This window comes from Petromyzon marinus, chromosome 8 (assembly GCF_048934315.1).
Source record: "Petromyzon marinus isolate PM22_M1 ecotype Great Lakes invasive population chromosome 8, UKy_Petmar_22M1.pri1.0, whole genome shotgun sequence".
NCBI classification, from domain to species: Eukaryota; Metazoa; Chordata; class Hyperoartia; order Petromyzontiformes; family Petromyzontidae; genus Petromyzon; species Petromyzon marinus.
The window spans coordinates 12933867-12955934 of record NC_133674.1 but is presented as its reverse complement, the minus strand read 5'-3'; the positions used below and the strand labels follow the sequence as shown (position 1 = coordinate 12955934).

The 22068-nt window shown below is 42.5% G+C and overlaps 1 protein-coding gene across 3 annotated transcripts in view; it reads left to right on the top strand.

Moving 5' to 3' along the window:
• Window positions 1-2208: 2208 nt before the first annotated feature.
• The window catches only part of LOC116940236 (protein Dok-7-like), a 45994-nt gene continuing 26134 nt past the window's right edge, over window positions 2209-22068 (top strand). Inside the window, exons 1-4 of one of the 3 annotated variants that reach the window (XM_032949730.2) lie at window positions 2209-3623; window positions 3735-3780; window positions 9195-9503; window positions 15948-18525. In XM_032949730.2, the coding sequence (XP_032805621.2) occupies window positions 3570-3623; window positions 3735-3780; window positions 9195-9503; window positions 15948-16204 (666 nt within the window). In that variant the 5' untranslated portion in view covers window positions 2209-3569 and the 3' untranslated portion in view covers window positions 16205-18525. Of the gene's footprint in view, window positions 3624-3734; window positions 3781-9194; window positions 13579-15947; window positions 18526-22068 lie in introns of those variants that run through there. The other 2 variants (XM_032949729.2, XM_076065661.1) reach the window with 2 other exon arrangements.

The following is a 22068-nucleotide window of genomic DNA, read 5'->3' as shown; positions in this document are numbered from 1 at the left end:
CACTGTTTTTGAATGTACGCGAGCAACGTGTAAAACCTTTTTTTAAATTCTTACAATAAGCGGTTGATGCCATGGAAAACATTACTTCACCATGCTTCCATGTGGCATTACTTTGATAAAGGCCACGGGCATGGAAATGCACACTTTGACATTGCCAAAATTGCCACGTACCGTGCTCTATTGTAATTTACTTGAGTTGACGTACACACACCTACGTAGGAGAAACCGGCTCTTCACCAAGAGTGGCATGAACTGCGATTGGCTTCATCGCTCTGCGGGCAAACGTGATCTTTGGAAGAGAAAAAAAATTACCCACGGACGAAGGCATACCGGCAACATAAACAATCTCCCGCATGCTAGCGTGCGGGAGATTTTTTTTGTTACAACCAGAGCACATGTGTGGCAACACGGAAACGGTAACTCATTGGAAAGGCATCGCCGTGATCTCTGTAATTAAGCAAGCGAGCCCCCCCCCCCCCGCCGCGAAGATTATAATGAGAGCAGAGCAATACGCGTCGCTACCAAGAATAGCGGCCACATTTAATGCGTTTCGCTCGTCAGCCCGCGGAGGCTGCTACTTTGAACCAAATTGTGTTCGCTACGACACAACGGCTTGTCTCGAGATTTTAAGTGTCATTTGCCTATTCCATCCCCCCCCCCCCCGCTGACAAAATAAAAGATTACAGCAGTTTTGCAAACGCCGATAGTGAATTGGAATTGCGGCTCATGTCATCACTCCTGTTTCAAAGGAAACGTACTGTTGGAAACGTTTAGTTAAATAACATTGATCTATTGTTAACGTTTATATACGTTTGGATTTATTTAAACCCTTTTACAGTGTGCATAAGTGTGCAAGGGTGGAATGGGAGGCCAATTATGCCATTTGGTTTGGTAAAAACACACAATACTGTACACCATTGCCACGTATTTTCTGTAAAGCACTGCCAACAACCAGCCAAAGCAAGCAGATGTTTCCTTACCTTCCTGTATATTGTGAGTTACTGTACATCCATAACTTTCCAGTGGAATGAGTGTCCCACGTGTGCCCGTTCGCGAGGAGGTCAACGTGCAAGCCTCACGGCTGGTGCAAGAGCTTCCACTAGAGGGCGGTCCCGAGTACCCGTCTAGAGAGAAGTCTTCGAAAATGTTGCTTAAGGGACCGTCCATAAATGACGTCACGCGATTTTGGACGAGTTTTGACCCCCCCCCCCCACCATCGTCACACGACGTCACAAAAAGTCAGACCCCCCCACTCAAATATGACGTCACAAAGCTCTCCCTCCCCCCCCCCAAAAAAAATATAAAACATGTTACAAATCTTGATTTAAAGCTTTCGTGACTGCAGTGATTCATATTCTTGGTTCTTTCGGTAAAGTCACGTTGAAGGGAAACAATACAATAATAAAAATATATAAAACAATAAAATTCTCACGACATTTCGACTGCCGTTGGTTTTCACACTTGATGATGACTGCTTGTGTTGCAGTCGAAACGTCGTGAGAATTTTATTGTTTTATATATTTTTCTTATTTTATTGTTTCCCTTCAACGTGACTTTACCGAAATAACCAATAATATGTTACAAATCGCTTTAAACTATTGTCATTGTAGTGCGTATTTAATGTGGCGCTGCACTCTGATGTTGTAGGAGAAAACATTTATCAAAAAAGTCTAATTAAGTAGAACGTGTTGTCTATATTTATTTAAAGTTGCGCATTTTGATGTGACGTCACATTTCTCAAACCACCCCCCCCCCTCTCGTCACACATCGTCACAAACGTCTGACCCCCCCCCCACCCAGGTGCCTGACGTCATTTATGGACGGCCCCCTTACATTATCACACCATAGGGCACAATCTGCCGGTCGACTGTGGTGAGCCCATGCACACACTGCTGGGTGGACAGAGGTGGGGGTACTTGGGGAACTTGCTCATTGTTCAAACTTCCGTGCGCGTAGGGATCGGCCCGGTTAATCTCCGGGTGTGCTCGCCATTAAATCGCCGGCAGAATCCCAGTGTATGTATATTCATATCGAGCGCAGCGCCATTCATCTATCGTTTTATCCGTATGTGTGTGATGTGTTGCATGAAGTCTTGTATATGCATGTGATACTGTTACCTTCAGTGTGAGCAATTTCCACCAACACAATCATACGTTGTAATGTACAATGCAAGTCATTAATACAGACGTGAAGAAGACATTTGTGTTATATTTACGAGTGTTTCAGTAAGCAAATACATTTTTTATATATATTTTTTTCTAACTTATTTTAGCGTGATATATGTAAACAAATGCAAAGTGAATGGGGCACGATCCTGGTACTCATCAGTATTTCCAAATTGTGCCACTAAATTGCAGACATATCACGTGTTCAAAAATGGCAACGCCCTTGCACAACTACACATTAGAAGAGCAGTAAGCTGCTGTTCATGTTTGTGTCCCCATTAACACTTTCTTTAAGAATCAACCTGCAACATTTCAATAATCATGTGAACTGTGAAAACATTTACAAATGGGTGCAAATGGCTGCTTTGAGATTAAAAAAATGCATTGATTTCACATACAAACATAGCCAATGATACACCACAGATACAATTCCTGTTTTCTTTATGACCTCACTCGTGTAATGTTTGACACCTATTGAGCTCACACTTCTTGGTAATTGAACTCGTCATGGATTACTCAATCAACTCTGCACACACGAATCCACACAGCCACTGATATGTGCTTAATTTCGACTTGTCCGTCATCTAAAATCATCCTGTAAACACAATGTTTGTTGGAGCTGAACCATCAACTGGCCTCCCACTTATTATGCCATCGCAAACATGTTCACATGTGTTTGCAGTCATTCCGCCCATTTGCAAGTGTGACCACAGTTTGTGCAGTTGTCGCCCAAATCGAAGTGGACAAAACAAAAAGGAAATAATGTTCTTCCAATGTGTGGTTGTAATTCGGGCTCCACCACCATCTTTGATAACATGATACAATCTGCCATCTAAGTGGCACAATCTGAAAAGAAAAAAAATTACAGTAGCAGGGTCATGCTCCATTCACCAACCATTTTTTTTCAAAACAAAAAATTGCACTCACTTCGCATATAGAATATTTTTTTTAAAAAAAATCTCTCTACCAATGAAAGCTCTATCAATGATTTGAAACCACATTATACTGAAAAATCACAGCACTGTGGGACTGCAATGCATAACTGCTTTTAATATTATTCACAACATGCATTACAAATAGGTTATGCGCCTCGAGTCTGGCTCGGAGTAATTGCAGCATTAAACAACGGATCATCTGGTGGCATCGCCACGCTGCCATTGACAGATAGAGTGCCAGCGTCCTCCTCCACTTCCCATTTATGAAAGTGTGCTCTCATTACTGTACGCTCAGCGATTCCTTGCGACGTGGCATGAATCAAGGGCTGCTTGTGGTTCGAGCAGGGCCTCGGGGATTCCTCTCGGGGGCAGCGCTAAGGCCTGAGTTGGCAGGCACCGGGGCCTCTCCCTTTGAGACTAATTTTAAACTCTGCCTTGAAAATGTATCCGTGTGTGCCCCGATCGAAAGATGACTGATGTCGTGGTGGCTGAAGGCTCCGTGAAACTCAGGGAAGGGAAAAAGGTTTGTTGCGTTCCTTTCTTTTTTACATTTCTTCTTCCTTTTTTTCGTGAGTTCCAATTAAATTTTCAACAACGACACTATCACCTCGGTAACTCTGTCTCGTTCGTCCAGTGGAAAACGCGATGGGTCGTGCTGAAGAAGCCCTCGCCCGTGGCCGGTAAGTCAGCTGCGCGGGATAGCCAAATCCGCCTTGGGCTGTTGACGCTCACCCGCTCGCGGGTCTTGCGGCGTTACCGCTACGTGCCTTCTACTTTCCAAGGGTCGACGGGGATGCGACAAACGTGGAAGTTTGTGCCGCGATTCAAGCGAACGCTTATCTGCTTTGCTTTGGCCGGCGTTTCTTTCGCGGAGCGAGGATTTGCGACAAAATGTATTTCTCGCCGTGGAAACGAGCGCGGATTGGGATAGGCGGTTTTTTTTTTTGCACGTCGCAAATCGCTTTCACGTGCGCGGGTCTGGGACTGAATAGTGCTGTGGTGAAGGTGGTTTCTGCTGGTCAGGCAACTTACTTGCTGTAGGTTTGCTGAATATCATGGGGGTTTTTTCTTCTTTTTTTTAGCGCGTGCATGTACACAGATATACTTAACTATTTCACCGCAACTCAACTGAAGAGGAACACGTCGGAATGGGAAGGACACGGATAGCGCTGTATTAATAGCGTGAGAAAAGGATTATATAAGTGCGATATGTATTTGCTTTGATCGTTAAAACTTGATGATGTCTAGCATAGCAAATCACATTTATTTAAGTGACGTGTATGCTTTGCCGGCCAATTAATGTTTTCACATTACATTATAAAAACACACGCAAAATAACTGCCTTTATAGATCCATGCAAATAAAAAGTGTGTTTTTTTGTATTCCCGAATCATCGTCACACAAATATATATTAAATGATTTAAGTGATAATGTATAGGTGAATAAATGTTTAAAAAAAAATGCGCTAATGTTTTGTAACAACTCCTTTGTTCAAACAATAATACATGCGCGTACTATTTAACGTTTGAAAATGTACGGAAGAGCCGTGGAAATCTCTACCTGTTTACACGCCACCTGTGTTCATTGCGGATAGTTCTCGATTATATTTCAGCATGATTGATTGAACATGCCAACAGCTGGTCAAGCAGCATGACCGGTCGTACATGGCTTTAATGAACCATGAGCGCTGTTCACAAGAACAGATGAAATGCATTAACTGGAAATAGGGTTCATATTCATAAAGGTGCCAGTATTTTGTTTGCCTGCTGTGCCACTAAAACATCATTCACATTGAAGTTCCGATGCGATGAGAATATGCTCCTCACACTAAACTAATAAAACATTTTAATAATAGGGTTTTTCCCCTTTTTTATGGCAACAAAAACTGAAACCTTTTTACAAGGATTCATGTCTGCATTAACCACAATACCTGCAGTCAAAATGCAAACAAAAAACATAATATGATAATATATGCATTGTCCATAGTGTGTTTTTTGTTTGCATTTTGACTGCAGGTATTGTGGTTAATGCAGACATGAATCCTTGTAAAAAGGTTTCAGTTTGTTTGCCAGAAAAAAGGGGAAAAACCCTATTTAATACATTTTGGTACTGGCAAAGGAGGTCTAATGATGTAATAAAACATTACAGCATGTTAACTATGTATATATATAAAAAAACACCCATAGCGAAGGCGTTCGTGGGTATGTTGTGTGCGAAGGGGGTGACAGTGGTGCTAGAGTTTGCACTCTGTGCCATGAAACCTGGTAATTGGAGTTTGATTCTCGTCCATGGCTAACATCAGTGGCGGGTTATATTGGAAACTGTCCTGGACCCCTCCTTTACCAACCCGCATTGAACATCGTGGTGAAGTATGGTCAAATCATACCCATGCCACGGTGTTACAAAAAAAAACCCCTTCATCTAGCAGGGGATTGACAGAAGATGTATACCATGAACTACATCAAAATTAACAAGTGTAAAACAGACGTGTCATGATTTCACAATGGCGGAAAGTACATAGCATTCAAATTCTGTAACAATGTTTTATATTTACAACACCTACCAATCAATACAGCGGTAAACACTATCAAAATATTTCGGAACATGAAATGTAATAAATAATGGCATATTACTTTTAAGTTTCTATACATCAGAAGAAATGTATCGCAACAGTATTTTATATCAATGATGGATAATTCCCCAAGAATGTGGAATTATTTGTATGATGCTGTGTATATATGTAACGCATTATTGCATAACATCCCATACTTTCACAGTACTAATTGCCATATATACATCATACTTCCAGGCTCATATACGTTTCCCTCGTGTTTGATAGCTTTCTTAACTCGCACAAACTGTGTGTAGTTAAATATTACTTTTAAAACGACCGCCATGGAGATGGAGCGATGAGACAAGCTCATGTGCGGGTGCAGGTGGATCATCACAAGGCATGATTGTAGGAAATGGGGGGGGCGGCTTGGGAAGGCCTTCATCCAGCAGCGGATTTACTCTGGCTACTGATGATCATGATGATACCTCATTCCATTGTGTCAAGATTAGAACAGAAACAAGCATGTTGTGAGATTGATCTTGCTTGCTGCATCAAGTTGCCCTTGAGAGTACGTAAGGTATTCCACGCGTGACCAAATGTAATTCTAAGACCGAAAATTGTGACATCACCTCTCAACAGCCATGCATGTGTATGCACACTGCAAGGGTTTATGTTGACGGAGGTATGTTTCAATGTGAACAAGGATTTGCCTTTTTCCAAGTGGTGTGGATGCGTGATTAGAAGTGGGATGCCCTGGCCGCAGTCCACATTTCTAGGTCATGTGATTACAAAAAAAAAATCTCGCTGGAGCCAATGAGGGAGTCCCAGGAGTCCTGGGAGACGGTTCACAGGACTCTGCCGACGGGAAATTATGTAACATAATAATTGTTATTTAAAGTCGCAAGGTGCAGCGTGTGTGTTTTGTAGCTGCTGCATCTCAGTTTATTAATAGATAGGAAAAATACAAGAGGGGGAGGGGGGGAGAGATCTTACGTACTTGAAAAGACACGCGTGATGGTGACCGCTTCCATAGTACTATTTTAGTCTTATCAGCCCCAACACTTTGCTTGAGCTATCCGATATTAATTTATCCGATATATATGTGTCGCTTGCATTCTTATTATAATTGGTTTATTATCAAGAGAAGCGAAAGTAGAACAACAACAAAACCCCAAAGGTGATTTCACAGAGTCTATAACGTGACAACATGATCATATTCAAAAATATATTGTTGAGAAGACCATGTGATTGCCTTGAGCAACTGGGGTTGTGCAACACAAGTCTGTTAGGTCATTTGAACGTAATCGTAATAAGATGAACTGCCGTTGTGTAATTGAACACGTTGACTGCCATATGACCCGCCTGTGGGTCATATGGAACTTTCGCTGTGGGATTCATGTGATCCACCTGTGGGCCATTTGCCACTTTAGATTTGAAAGGCTCTGTATTTTTCTCACCCTCACTGTATGGCTTGCATAATGGTCCATTTAAGATGCCGACTTCCATTAGAAAAAGTATTTTCATTCCGTCTTCTTTTGCTCAATTATTCACGGCAAAGTAACGCATGTACCTGTGATGGGTACAAATTTGCACTTCAGTTTTAGTTGCATAAGGGGAGTGCCGATTCTTTTGTCTTCAACCGAAATGAAAAAGGGTAGAGCATGCTTCTTATATACGAATTCGCTCGTGGAACATTAGCACGCGAAATATCGAGCAAACCGAGCAATTGCTCCGCAACGTTGGCGCTTCTCTGGTGGCAACGGTTGAAATGAAGACAAGCAGCCACGCGTGTCCTCACACGCTACGTTACGCTAGCGGCGACAGAAAAAAAACACAGTCGACATGTTCTATGTTGAGGGCTATATGAAAACCCCAGTGAGTTATATGGTCTCACAGTGATCCAATATCACTCAGAGGCCACCACCACTGTCAGTGTATACCAAAAGTTGGATTCCAAGATTGGGAAGCTTCATGGAAAACGTTTGCGCCAATAATGCACTGGTGGTCCTAATCATGCTTTTGGACACGGGGGAGGAATAAGGGAACAGGCAAAGAGAGGGCTTGGCGGTCAATTATGTTACATGATGTGAAATATTACCAAATGCTTTTGTCACAAATATAAATCTGAATAACATTGAGCCTTTTCGTTTGTGATCATTTGTGATAATTAGATAGGTGTAATGCAATTGTTTTAACATTTTATTCGCAATGCGAGAAATATTCAAAGTTACATAAATGCAGCTGAAAGATGAATGACTGTGCTAAAATTAACATGTATTTTTTTTTACGGAATGGGTGAATCAGTGATGCATTGTATATGGAAATGCAGCAAAACCATTTTGCTAATTTATCCATATATACCACATAGAAGCTTTTCTGTCACGATATTTTACCTTGTTGCATTTGTGGAACAAATGAAATATCTGACATTTTCATGTGCACATATTGCTTTATCTGTAAGAGTAATGTTTATTGGGATGTTATGTTTTGTAAACATTGACCTTAAGTACTAATAGTAAGAACAATACATATTTTTTATCACTGACTGAATTACATGCTAGTATACTTGTGTATAAATTATATATATATTTTAAAATGTATAACTATTATGACTGCACATATCACTGACTGAATTACATGCTAGTATACTTGTGTATAAATTATATATATTTTAAAATGTATAACTATTATGACTGCACATATTAAACATTTTGGGGTAGCTGAGCCCACTCAGATTGCTTTACCACATTTAGTCATTTTGTACGGACCATTAGTTGCTTAATTAGAATGGAACTGCAGGCTTTTGTTTGTCCACAAGGCAGGCTTAATTGAATGCATTGCTTCTGCCAGAAAAATATTGGTTCTTTTAAAAGCCCCGCACTAGTGTATTGAACTGTATTTCAATTCAGCGATTAACCTCTGTATTCCAATAAACCAACCAAATACCTGCTCCTCATGCATGCAAATGAAAGCCTCCTCAGTGTTTGATCATACTCAAGTTCCCACCTACGATACTTCTGTGTTGTAGGGAAGATTGTTCCAAAAAAATTAAATTTTTAAAGATGCTAACTGAACGTGTCTCTCTGCTAACAAAGTCACATCGCCTGATGCCACGTGACATCACTTTAAGAGGTAAAAAACATGAAAGTGATTTAACGTGACGTTATTTCCCGTGACACAAAACATTAATATCTTCCAGAATACACCATTGGAATCCTCCTTTGCCAGCAGTACATAACTCTGATAATGTAACTCTGATAACTCTGATAATGTATGCACTGTCCTTCAAGGGCAGTACATACATTATCAGAGTTATGTTTTTTGTTTGCATTCCGACCACAGGTATTGTGGTCAATGCAAACATGACTCCTTGTAAAAAAAGGTGTCAGTTTTGTTGCCAGATAAAAGTGTAAAAAAAACTGTTATCTTCCAGAATCTCGTGTCTAGTCCCAATTTGGAGACTTTTTTCTCGGATGAATCCGGAAATTGTGAGCACATCCCCCCCAGTCTGTTGTTTTCAAATGACCATGTCGACCGCAGACTGCCTCAACCTCCTAGCCTTCAAGGACAGGCGAGACAGCTGCATCGTGGAGAGCAAGAAGGAGAGAGGCAAGGCAGAGCGCGAGCGCCACAAGGAGAGGGACAAGCAGAAGGAGAGGCTGGAGAGCGAGCGGGAGAGGGCTGACCTCTTCCTGGAGAGCGTGTGCGGCCTGGAGGGGGGCCTGTCGCTGGAGGGATGCGACCACGTGCTAGCCATCATCTCCCTCACCCAGGTGCTGCTGCTGGGCTTCGACTCCCCGCGCAGCCTCGCCGAGTGGGATGAGCAGCTGCGCGACTGCCTGGGAGAAGGTGCGGGGACGGTGGTGGCCGCGCTTCCGGCAGCTTTCACGACACTTGCGTCGTCGCTCGAGCGCTTCTGCCCTCCGACATGTACCGCGGTCGTGCGTTCGGCATCGCGTTTCCAAAGAAGCTCCCAGCCGGCACGTGGTGTGAAACGTTGGACACCGCGCCGAATAAACACGCGGTTCACCTCGATGGCACATTGGAGAGCTATCAGCACGGCGGTAAATGCGTTCGTGTACATTGCCCGGTTACAAGTAGTATGCACGTTGCCAGTAAATGTGGCTACGTTTTTAAAGGATTACAGACGGCGGTTTCAGCGAGGTGGATAAAAATTGCGCACACAAATACTTGATAGTAAAAAAAAAACATACGTTTTTAAATGGCCCTTATGACCCAGTATGAATGTGGTCAGAAGTGAATTTTGGTTAAATAATGATGGGCGATGGACAAAAAGTGGAAAAGGATGGTTGGTGTTTAGCTGAGCTAGAGGAGTTGGTCATGATCGGCACCAACTGAGTCGTTCACGCTGGTCTTGCTGGCGTTGTGAATATTACAGGAGAATCGTAAATAATGCTGCAATGGTTTTTTTTTACTGTATATCGATCATTCGTATCTTGCCGTTTTTCATTCAACGTCATTTTTGACAGTGTTACACCTTGTGACATATAATTATAATGAGGTGAAATTAGTAAATGGCAATGAAAGGCGGAGTGACACATTACAATTATGCAGGTTGAGCAAACGCATTAACTCAAAATACATAAAACAAAGTAACACGCACTCAATCAAATACGCAATGCTTCCAAACGAATGCACGGCAGCAAAAATAGGTTCGTACATAATATGACTGTTTCTGATGTCAACGAACAAGGTGAACAGCACCTAGGACATCACATGGTAAAAACCCAATTTGGCATGGAAGGCGCTGGAAGCCACATGCCATCAATCAGTGACAAAGAAATGAATTTTTCCTAACTTGATCAATCAAAATCCATTTCACAACATATGGGAGGTGCAGTCGTCACCATATCTATAATTGTGGTCTAGATTTATGGGCAAATAATGTCATAGGATTAATGACACAGCAAGCGTGCCTGGGAGGTCTTGGTTGCCTGATGGGGTCTGACCTCTACCCATACTGTTAAACAGCTACGATCAACAACTGATACACAGCAGACCGGCCATCATGCATTCAGAAGATGTCAGCATATTACAGTTATTATCATATTTGGGAGACCTACGATTTTATATGGGCTCTTGCAATGAGCTATTAGCCTCGCCAGCACCACCACCACCACATTTCATTTCTAAATCATTGACCCCACGTGCAACAAACTCATCAAATCTGTGCAGTGAATCTTGCTCGGGAGCATTTCATTCACTGGTTTAGGGTACAGTACAACGTCACGTATCTGACTGTCGCATATCCACCACGATCTATCCGCCGTTTACACCCAGTGCCGTGTTGGTGTGAGGTGCAGCTAATTGTCTATGGATGTTCACAAATCCAACCTTTTCACACGCAGTGAATACCGTAACGTGTCCTTAATGTCGCGTACGTTCGCTTGCTTCTAAAGCAACAGTCAAACATCGTCCCCATGCTTGACACGGTTTGTGCTGCATAATTGTCCAGTCACCTCTTTGTGCAATGGTTGTTTAACTGTCACTTGCTATGAATGTTCACAAATGCAACCTCTTCACACATTCCCAGCGAGTTGGATATGCGACGCTGTGCACCTTGTGACATGCGATGAGTGTACCGCCGAGTGTGAGTGGTAGATTTACACAAAGGAGTGCAATAGTTTCACTGCAATGAGCATCCGTGTGCATTCCCAATTTGGCAACCATAAAACGTCAACACAAATCGACATCCTTAATCTACGTATGCAAGTCTACCTGGATATTACATCTGCCTATCAGTACACCATGTCTTTACATGACTGCTTAGTCATTTTATTGGCAAACACAAAATATTGGAGAGTTAGGTACTATATGAATTGCTTTTTGTATTTGATTGACTGATACATTGTTCAACTTTTAATGATAAACGAAGCATATATCCCAGAAAGTATGGGCATCTATTACCAGGCCAGATCATGCAAATTCAAACATTTATAGTTGTATTTGTTTAAGGGAATGTTCCAATTTCGTAATTGTTTTTATTATTATTTATAAATGTTTTATTTAGGCCTCGATATGTGAGATATTTGATGAATTGCTTACATAAGTGGCCAACTTTAGTATAATTTCGAATAGATCTTAGTGGTATTAAGAGGGCCTTATTAAGACACAACGGTCCTGCAGTCATTTCAGAATATGACTTCAAATAAACTCCCACTTGTATTTGACATTTCCTCACGGATGTGGTTCCCGTTATAGTTAATGACTTAATCGCTCAGATATTTTGTTGATACTTTTTCCAACATTTGCCATTTTCGTTGCGGTTGAATATAAAGCATTTCACCGCCATTCTGTGGCTGTAATGAGTAAAAAAAACCTACATGATTGGGTGTGAATACAGGCACCATTTCACCGAACTAAAATTCAGTTATATCCAATAAGTAGATGTGAAAAGTGTGATATAAATGTCATTATGAGATACAGCAACATATATATATTACTGTGGCCTTCCAGTATATACTATATATTGAAATAAATATGGAATTTATTCCATCACTTAATACAAGGAGATCGCTAAACGGCTTTTCACGGTGTCCCAAAAATTATGAAACGTAACTCAATATCCATGGCAGCGTCTTAATGAAATATGCATCGTAATTGCACTTTTTATCCCGAATTTCTTAGAAAATATATATATAAAGCCACATCAACCATTCATTTCAATGACGCCACTTTTTATTAGAAGCTTCATATAATTATTGTACAACTTCCTCCGTTCTAATAAAATCACACCAGTTTAAATCACACCCCATTAACCTGATGATGATTGCTTGTTTTGCAGTCGAAACGTCGTGAGAATTTTATTGTTTTATATTTTTATTATTTCATTGTTTCCCTTCTACGTGACTTTACCGAAAGAACCAAGAATATTGTGCAACACTTAAAAACACCCACATATCACACTGAGTATGATCCAAAGCTCAATGTCATGTAGCCCAGGTTCATACATTAGGGATGAGATTCTGCAGCTGCAAACACAGCAAATATATTATACTATTTGATATCCAGTGAAGACCCCATTTCTGAATATATGAACTCAACTTCTTTTTTGTACATTTAGCACATGCTATGGGTCTTCTCAATGCCTCTCTTCAGTGTATTGCATTACTTATGAAGCGATTTTCTGCCTTATTTAAGATTACAGGGATATTTTATTTTCTGAATGGCATGGGATGCAATACAGTATATATATTCCTGCGATGCAATACAAAACCTCACAATCACATATATCCAGCAGCGGAACAAATCAACTGAACGTGAATCGTGTTTGCAATAGCTCTTGTTCATGCCAACGATAAATTCAAGGTGCAGTTCTGCATTTGCAGACAGGACCTCCACTAGTGGGAGCTCTAGAGAGCACCTCTAGAGGGTATTTAGCCTACTCTTCCATTTATTCCGCTGGGTGGACAGAGATTGGAGGTTTGAACTCTTTCCCATTCCAAGACGACTGCAAGTTGCAGGGTGGCTCCCGTTCACCACAGTCTCGGAACGTGCGAGCTGTTAGCATTAATTTTATACAGAGACGTAGTGCCGTTGCTTTTATACACATTGTACTCGCCGCAGAGAACTGTAGCGACATGACCGCACTCCCGCTGGGGCCAAACTGTGCCACACGCCCTCCCACATGGCCTTAAACTTTCGATTCCGTTCCGATGACGTACAGCTACGTACGTGCGTGTATGTCTATATAACCGATGACGTACATGCACGTCATCGGAATGAGAAAGGGTTAAGGAACGTGTCCCATTGTTTAAATGCCAGGAGGATAAACTGAACCTGCGATTTCTGGATTGCAATTCCATTCTAGATTTAAAGGTTTCGTGACTGCTAGGATCCATACTCTTTGGTTCTATTGGGTAAAGTCACGTAGGTGAAAATAAAATAACAAAAAAATCACGACGTTTCGACCACAACACAAGCGGCCTTCATCAGGTCCCTTCACCTGATGAAGGCCGCTTGTGTTGTGGCCAAAACGTCGTGATTTTTTGTTATTTTATTTTCACCTACGTGACTTTACCCAATAGAACCAAAGAGTATTGCAATTCCAGTTTGCCAACCAGCAGCAGCAGCAGCATCTTCCTCATGCCTCGTATGGATAATTAAATATACACATTGCGAACTGCCCTCAGCACCACTCACGACCTCTTACATGTATTACCTCACTCTTGTTCATTCTGCAGTCATTAAGCTGACATAGGTTATTCAGCCATCGCCTGCCTTAATATTAATTCAGTAATTCACTCCTTTCCCCACGGTGCAGTGCATCCAATACTTCCTACAACCTCAGTCCCTGCGTTAATTAGCAACAGTCCACTCAAAGGCATTGCAAAGTGCCCTCGTCAGCCATCACCAGTGAAGATAATTAAGTGATGAATAGGTTTCGTATATATATACACACACAGGCAAATTGCGTGTTGTCAATACTGGGCTATTAATTTGAAATATATTAAACTTAATATGCATCTACTTGGTTATAAAGATAGCAAAAAATAATACAATTTTACATCAATATTTGTATATAATGAATATATAATAAAACTATTAATTTGTGCTGAAAGAAAAAATGTAAGTTGCCTGCCATCATCACCAAATATCCCATATACATGATGCCTGTTCAGCAGAATACTAATGCATAACATACTGCAGATAATAATTGATACACTTGTTTACAATGCAGGTCGATATCACAAATAGGAAAAACTAAGTTAATGTAGTTAAGCTTCTTAAATAATTCTACAAAAAAAAAACACATCAAAGTGCTCAACAGTACCAACAGTAGCATATTGATTTGGCTGCTATTGGACCGGCAGCAGAAATAAATCTCAACAAAGCACAGCCACTGTTGCCTGACCACCACAGGGTTATCCACCAGGTGGTATTAATTGCATCAACCATGAATGGACAATAGGCTGAGTCATCCATGGCCGGGATTTTAACCCCCACGCCCTGATAATTTGGGAGCCCTACTGACTCAAGGAAAACTCAAAGGTATTTTACGACGCGGCTAGCCGCAGCGTTTGGGACGAATGCCACTGGGCTTAGGCAAAGGGGCCAGGTTGTCACAAAGGAATATCTGGCCAACAACGAAAAGGATTGTTATAACATGCACAAAGTGAAACCACGTGTTTGTGAGTAGGCAATGAATTACACTGTCGTCAGTTTATTCCCCGAAGCTTCACTCGATCCTTTACCCGGGTTGAGGCTGTTCGTCTCACTCACACCGCAAGCCAAGCCACGTTTTCTCTCTGCCTCTCTCTCCTTGCACTGGTCAACTTCAGAATTTCCCGCCCAGAAGAATTACCTCCCATTACCCAACTCATTATTTTACTCAAGGCAAAAATGTATACCGTATTCTCCAGATGAGAATTTGTTGTTGTTTAAATGTCAATGCATTTTAAAGCAAAACTAAAGAGGGTGCGCTCTTATACTATGGTCGGTTTTGTTGTGATAAGAATTGTGGTATAATAATAATAAAAACAATAACAGCACACGACTCGCGCGTGGCTGAACGTGTGGGGAGCGGTGGAAGGAGCGGTTAGCTCCACCCTGAGTGCACCTTTCCGGCTTTCATTAGTTTGTGACTCGCTAACAACACTTGCCCCAACAGTCTGCGGAGGCTATAACGTGGTAAGGGGCCATCCATTGAGTACGTACGCATGGAGGGGGGAGGGACGAGTTAACCCAAATGCGTACGCTTGTGTATGGGAAACAGGGGTGGGGGGGGGGGGGTGAAGCCTCGATAATAATTTGTCTACATTGGCCTTCAAATGAGCCACAGTTCAGTGTCTTCAGTTGTCAGACAACAAGTACTAGCGTGAGAAGTGGGTCTGTGGGAGAGGTGTCACTTCGTGTGCCCACTGACTGCAGCCATCACGCAGCTCAGCAAAACAAGTGGCCAGGGTACGTGACTTTAATGCAGCCGACGGTGCACTATCTGTTTGCTTAAACACGTTAATACATTCGTTTTATCCTTGATCGTTTCTGCGTGGATTAAATATCGGCCGTCCTATAGGATTCGGGGTGGTGGTGGTGGTGGGGGGGTATGCGTCAGGCGTACGTACACAGGTACTGGTGGTGCTGGTGGTGGTGGAGTGTAAAAAGTACGCGTGCGTACATGGAGTGTGGGGGGGAGGGCTCAAAGTTTAGACAGATTTCTGCGGTCCTACTCAGTGGATGGCCCTCTAGCTGGTTGTGGATGTTGTTATTGGTGGTGGCCGGTGAATCTTTGTTTGTGCCCCCCCCCACCGCCCCGCCCCCCGCCCCCCACAGTGCACAGCTTCGCGGTGTGGGTGCCGTCGGGTAGCCGTCTGGAGAGCGGCCCGGCCACGCTGCACTTCCGACACAACGCCTTCGTGCTCACGCGCCACTCGCCGCCCGCCAAGCTGGCACACTGGCGCCTGGCGGAGCTGCGCCGCTACGGCGCCGTGCCCGGGGGGTTCGCGTTCGAGGGTGGCACGCGGTCAGCTGCAGGTCCCCCAAAAGCAGTCGCGTCGCACCCACACCCACCAAGCGTAGACCGTGATTGACTGCTTGGGGCAAGTGCTGTTAGTGGGGGGGGAGAGGGGGGGTGGTTGGTTAGTAACCACGCCCCGGACGCCTTTGTCTCTCCCCGGCGGCGATGTTTACGCACCGCGCCAATGTTATTCTATTGAGGCTGAGTCGACCTAGGGGAGGCCCATGACCGGTTCAGATATTCGCCACTGGTGTTGGCCGGGTTTGTGGCGCTAACCTCTACACACCGCTACACGCTACCAACCACCAAAAAAAAAAGGTCTCGACAAAAATCATGGGGTATTCTTTTTAGTGTTTTGTATTTTTCTCCCTTCGACAAGGTGACACCGTTGCCATGCGTGATGATGATGATGATGTGAATCTTTAAATACACAGCAGCGTTTGGAAAATAGGCTCACTAGCGAGCCATGGAGTTAGTCGTTGCAAAGATTTAATTTTAATTATGGTACATCGATGACCAAGTGGAGGGGGTTGAATTTTGTGGGTCTCCTGTCTGTAAATCAAACCAAACGCCAGCGGAAACCACCCCCCCCCCCCATGCCAAAGTGTGGCTTCATCTTCCTGGCAAATTCTGCAGTTAATTATAAAGTAAACCAATTCCCAAACTATTTACCAGGTAAGGCCCACTGAGCTATGTAGCTATTTTTCAGAATCGAGCTGGTCGCAAATGATAGCTCAACAAAGTGGCTTATCATGTGGAAATGTATAGCAGCCAAATAATCTATACGCATGTTAATTCTAAATGTGGAGGGGGAAAAAAAGCTGTAAGACTCGGAGAAAAATCTGAGGGACCACGGGGAGAACATGCAAACTCCAAATATGCAGGCATCACGGTTGAGGTTGAATCCACGGTCTCCTGTATACCACGCGAGGTAGCTACCATGTCGCCACCTGTTTTTTTATGTATAGTAATTCATTAATGTCATACCCCACGTATATCTATAACCATGGAGTAGCCAAGTCTCTTTTGTAAGAGAGATTGAGTAACATCCAGCTGATTTGTCCTGGCTTCTGATTACTCAAGCTCAACGTTTTTTTTCCTTTCTTTCTGCAATTGAGACAGTTGAATTAATGAATCACAGGACTGGACACTGGAGAGCCATGTGATGTGACTTTCACATGCACACTTGTGCATGTGAACCCTCCTTTAAAAAAGAACAAACTCTGCCCTAGTTCTGTCCAGTATGGATGACTTCGCCGCTAAGCTCACGAGCGCAGTGCTTTAGCTCAAGCTCTCTAAGGGACACAACATCAGTGTATGTTTTCACAATCCTTACATTTAGCAGGTAACGCAAATACAGAGACCAATTATTCACATTTTACATCTTATAATTTACCTCCCTGAATAGAATTGATATTCTGCGCATTTTATACTCTGTTAGAATATTGTAGTGTAGTGTATAGAATTTAACTAAATGTTCATTGGATTGAGTGGATCGCCTTTGTGACTTTTAATAAAATCCCGGGAAACACAACTTTGGGCACCCTGCAATCAAAAAGGACTCCCCGTGTTGAATCGTGGCTATGTGGGTAGCTTTCAATGCCATTGCTAACTGAGTGCGTAGCTTGCACGAATGCTTTCTCCAGGGTGATGTGTGCAAATTCCTAAGAGGATAAAAGTAGAAAAGAAGATGGCGAGCATTTGGAAAAGGCCTAGCAATGCCCCATGCCTTGGTTCCCCTGGTAGAATCAGCTTTCTCACAATGTAAATCATTCCAGCAACCACCGTCTCGTCTATTCTCTGCTTCTACGCAACTCAGAGCACTGGGACATCACCTCCGTATAGCGCCGTGCAATGTATGTGCAGAATTTGCCATTGCCTCTTTATCCTGTTGTGCATGAATCTCATTAGTGCAATAAATGGTAATTGAAGAAACTGATTTTTAAATGCTTTAATGGGACTCTTTGGCAAACAACTTGCGGTGTTTCTCATGCAATGCTGGCACAAAATGATTGCTTTTACAAACAGTCTTGTGGGAGTTTTAGCATTCACAGGCAGATGACATAGCAAGTATAATGCATGCCCACTCTAGCATGCCCACTCTAAAAGGGTAGTTTATTTGGCCATCGTGAAGTACCTTTGTGTTTCCATTGCCAGGTGCCCTGTTAACTTTGTTATTGTTCAGTCTTGATTTGTTATTGTTCCTTGTATTGAACTAATGCACCCAGCTCTGCACTTGGGGTGACGTTTGGGTAATGGATTTGGCTCTTGACTCAGGTGCCGGTGTGTTCTTCCTGGCATGCACGGAGGCCGATCAGATTTGCTTCCTCTTCGACTGCTTCGTCGCGGGATTTGCGTCGCCAAGAACCTTCCGCAGGGCACCCACGCTGTCCGGTAAGAGGGTAACGGCGACCCTGTGTGTGTGTTTTTTTTTAAGCAAGACTCGAGGCTACTTCCGGTGATGAGCTGCCATGATTGATGTGATGGTTAGCACACAGGACTTGCAATCCATCGCCCTCCAGTTCGGTTCATCCTCCCGGCAGTTGAAACAAAGTGGCAAGTTTATTATATCTCCCTGCCTCTGTCCACCCGGCAGTACAAATGTATCCCCTACAGTTAGTTGATCAGCTGTTTTAGTGGGATAAATTGTGGGGTACACCCACCTTTTCAAACATGTCTGCCCAGGGCAGAAGATGAGGCCAAATACCCCCGAGCGGGGCTCTGTAGAGCTGCCTTAGTGGAGGTCCGTCCGCCAGCAGTGGTGTGAGTGTGCAATTGTAGGGCTGCACCTTTAACTTTTACAGTTACCAGTGATGAGCTTAGGGCATCAATCAAATGGTACAGTACAGCTAATCATATGTATAGCAGGACTGACTGTTTGGCTGGCTAGCTAGGCAAATTGGCATGTCAACTGGGAACTGCTAACCGGTTTACTCTATAGTCTGCTATAGGCTATTCCATGAACATCACATAGCGCTTGGCAGCCTAAGGATAATACAGGAATAAATCCTCCCTTGGTGGAGGGCTTAATACGACACCAACTGAAAGTCACTTATCCACAACAAACGCTACCACATTGCTCTCTGATGTGATTTTGAGTCGTATCGTGCGTTTTTCGGTATAATGTCCGACGTTTCACTCTATGTCCAGGGAGCTTGTTCAGGAAGTAACTCGTCATATATCTTGCGAAACAATGCGTGGCACAACCCGAAAACACATCGTGTAGCTAGAGAGCTCTGCGATGTGTATAATATACAACATTATTTATCTTGGCTTTAAAGTATTTAACACTTTATACATTTGTCCAGACAACGATGTACACTTTAAAAAGCACCGCATCATTATCTTTCAGGAATTTCATGCTTTAATGAAAGTAGTATTAGGCCCAAATGGGGCATTCTGTTTGGTGTAAACATCTCAAGTTTGGATGCAGCTGGATTTCATGGTGTCAAATGGGATTTCAAAGTACACTTCAAAAGCATTCATTCGTACTTGATCACACACACATATAATCAGTGTTTAAGCATCTGTAGAGTAATATTATACAATAACAGTGGTCGCACACATTAAAATGCTGGCTCTATATCACATTGTATAAAAAATATAGTACACTATGACATAAAGCAGACTTTCTTTACTCAGCAACGCATCTCAAGAGATGTCTTTTATTTTCATCAGTCTCTTTCACATCACTAGTGACGCTTATTTCTCTGATTAATATAAATTGCTATTGATGTTTTTGAAATAGTCATGTTTTAATTACTAGTTGGTGTGATGTTATTATTTTACTGCTCCGAGATCCAAGAAAAGCCTTTAGTGACTCCTCTTAAGGCTGTTTCGAGAAGGTTCTGCTTGGTATGAAATTTGGACAATTCCCTACTGAGTATTCAATCCTCATGTTTGTGTAGCCCTGTAATTGTTTGCTCATTCCACTGCTGGTAGAAGGGCCACCACTCGACGGAGGTCTACAGAACTCTTTTAAAGCATATTTTGGCCTTTTCTTTCATGCTATTTAAAAACAACTTTTTATTTTAGCAGGTAAGGCCCACTAAGTTATACCTCTTTTTCAAAAGCAAGCTGGCCACAAATGATAGCGAAACGAGGTGGCTTATATTGAAATTCATCGCAGCCTATTTACTCTAAACGCATGTTTCTACATGTGGATGGGAAAACTAGAGGATCCAGAGAAAAATCCACACGACCATGGAGAGAACATGCAGACTCCAAATATGTAGGCGTCAGGGTCGGGATCGAACTCACAACCTCCTGCATACCAGGCGAGGGAGTTAACATCTCACCACAATGGCACTGACTACATGTCTTGGAGTAACAACACTTTACCCCACTTCCACACGTGACCTGCCACGCAGCTAACTGTAGTGACCCATTTATATCGCTGGGTGAACAGGCGCCGGGGGATAAAAAAAGACCATTATTTAAACTGCCACACCGGCAGACTGAAATCAACGGCCTATGGGAGCACTTTCATGTATGGAGCACAAATAGAATATAAGATTGAAATAGTTTATAATAAGATAGAGTATTTCAAATGCAGTACATGTCCATGTCTGGAATGGGGCTTAGGCTATGTACAGGGCTCATCCCCCATGCTGATGCACTGTGCAGTAATGCCCAGTTCCTTTCTCATCATCACATTGAAGCAGAATAGCAACGTGAATTATAACCTCAACTTAATTAACACTGCACCCACTGGGGACAAGAGGAGTGTTTGACTCAATCATAATAATGATTACTTTAATTACATTGTGCGAAAAAGATACGTGTAAAATTCACAAAAAATCTTGTAAAGCTGCTAATGAATGCCTCATAGACTATGGCATTTCGTGCTTTCTCAAAGTCCATGGACTGCCGTTGATCAATTAAGGTTGAAAACAAGAATTTATTAGCTGTGTCTATCCATCCTCTGTAGCAGGAGGCCAAGATAACGCTTGTAAAAAAATAACCATTAGAGACAAAATGTTAGTATAAAGCAGTGTTGCTATTAGAAACTTATCCTCTAGAAAACTTGGCAAATTAATTAAAACTCGGCGATTAAGAAAATCATTTGTGGTCAAGACACTGATGTAACAGCATTCTGCTGGAAATCATTACAGGAACCATGCACATGCATGCTTTTCCTTCCTTGTTTAATGGATACATTTGCTAGGCTGTTCTTTCCTGAATGTCTACTGGGGCTTAACACAATTCTATGAAGTGCCGTGAATGATCCCCTCCAGACATATTTTACCACTATTTAATACTTGACTTCATCATTATTCTGAGAGTACAAATTCTAAAAAAATATATTATTGATTAAATTAGGACCCTTGTTGTGATTCATATCACCTATACGCTCTGTTGGTTTCATAGCCACAAATCTTCATCGCTTTAGCTTTATTATCCATCCACTACTGGATGAATGCCTCTCCATGGTGGTTGTTTGAAATTAATGTACCACACTGGTCAGTGTGGGTTGGTGAAAGGTGCAATGGCCAGTACTACTGATGTTAGCCACAGTCAGAAATTTAACATAGGTGGCTGGATTTACAGTGCAATGTGCTAACCACTGTTGAAAACATTTTCTGCGGTGGTTGGGATTTAGACTGAATATCTTTGAACAAAACTATACAACTTTTCTTTTCCCAGGTAAGGCCCTCTGAGCTATATAGCTTTTTTTTTCAGAAGCGACCTGGCCACAAATGATAGCTCAACAAAGTGGCTTATCACGTGGAAAATTATAGTGGCCAAATACACTTTATGCTTATGTTTCTAAATGTGGAGGGAAAAACCGGAGGACCCAGATAAAAATCCACGCGACCACGGGGAGAGAGACATGCAAACTCAAATATACATCAGGAGTCAGGGTCGGGATCAAATCCAAGACCTTCTGTATACCAGGCGACGTATTTAACATCTCGTCACTGTGGCACCCATCTT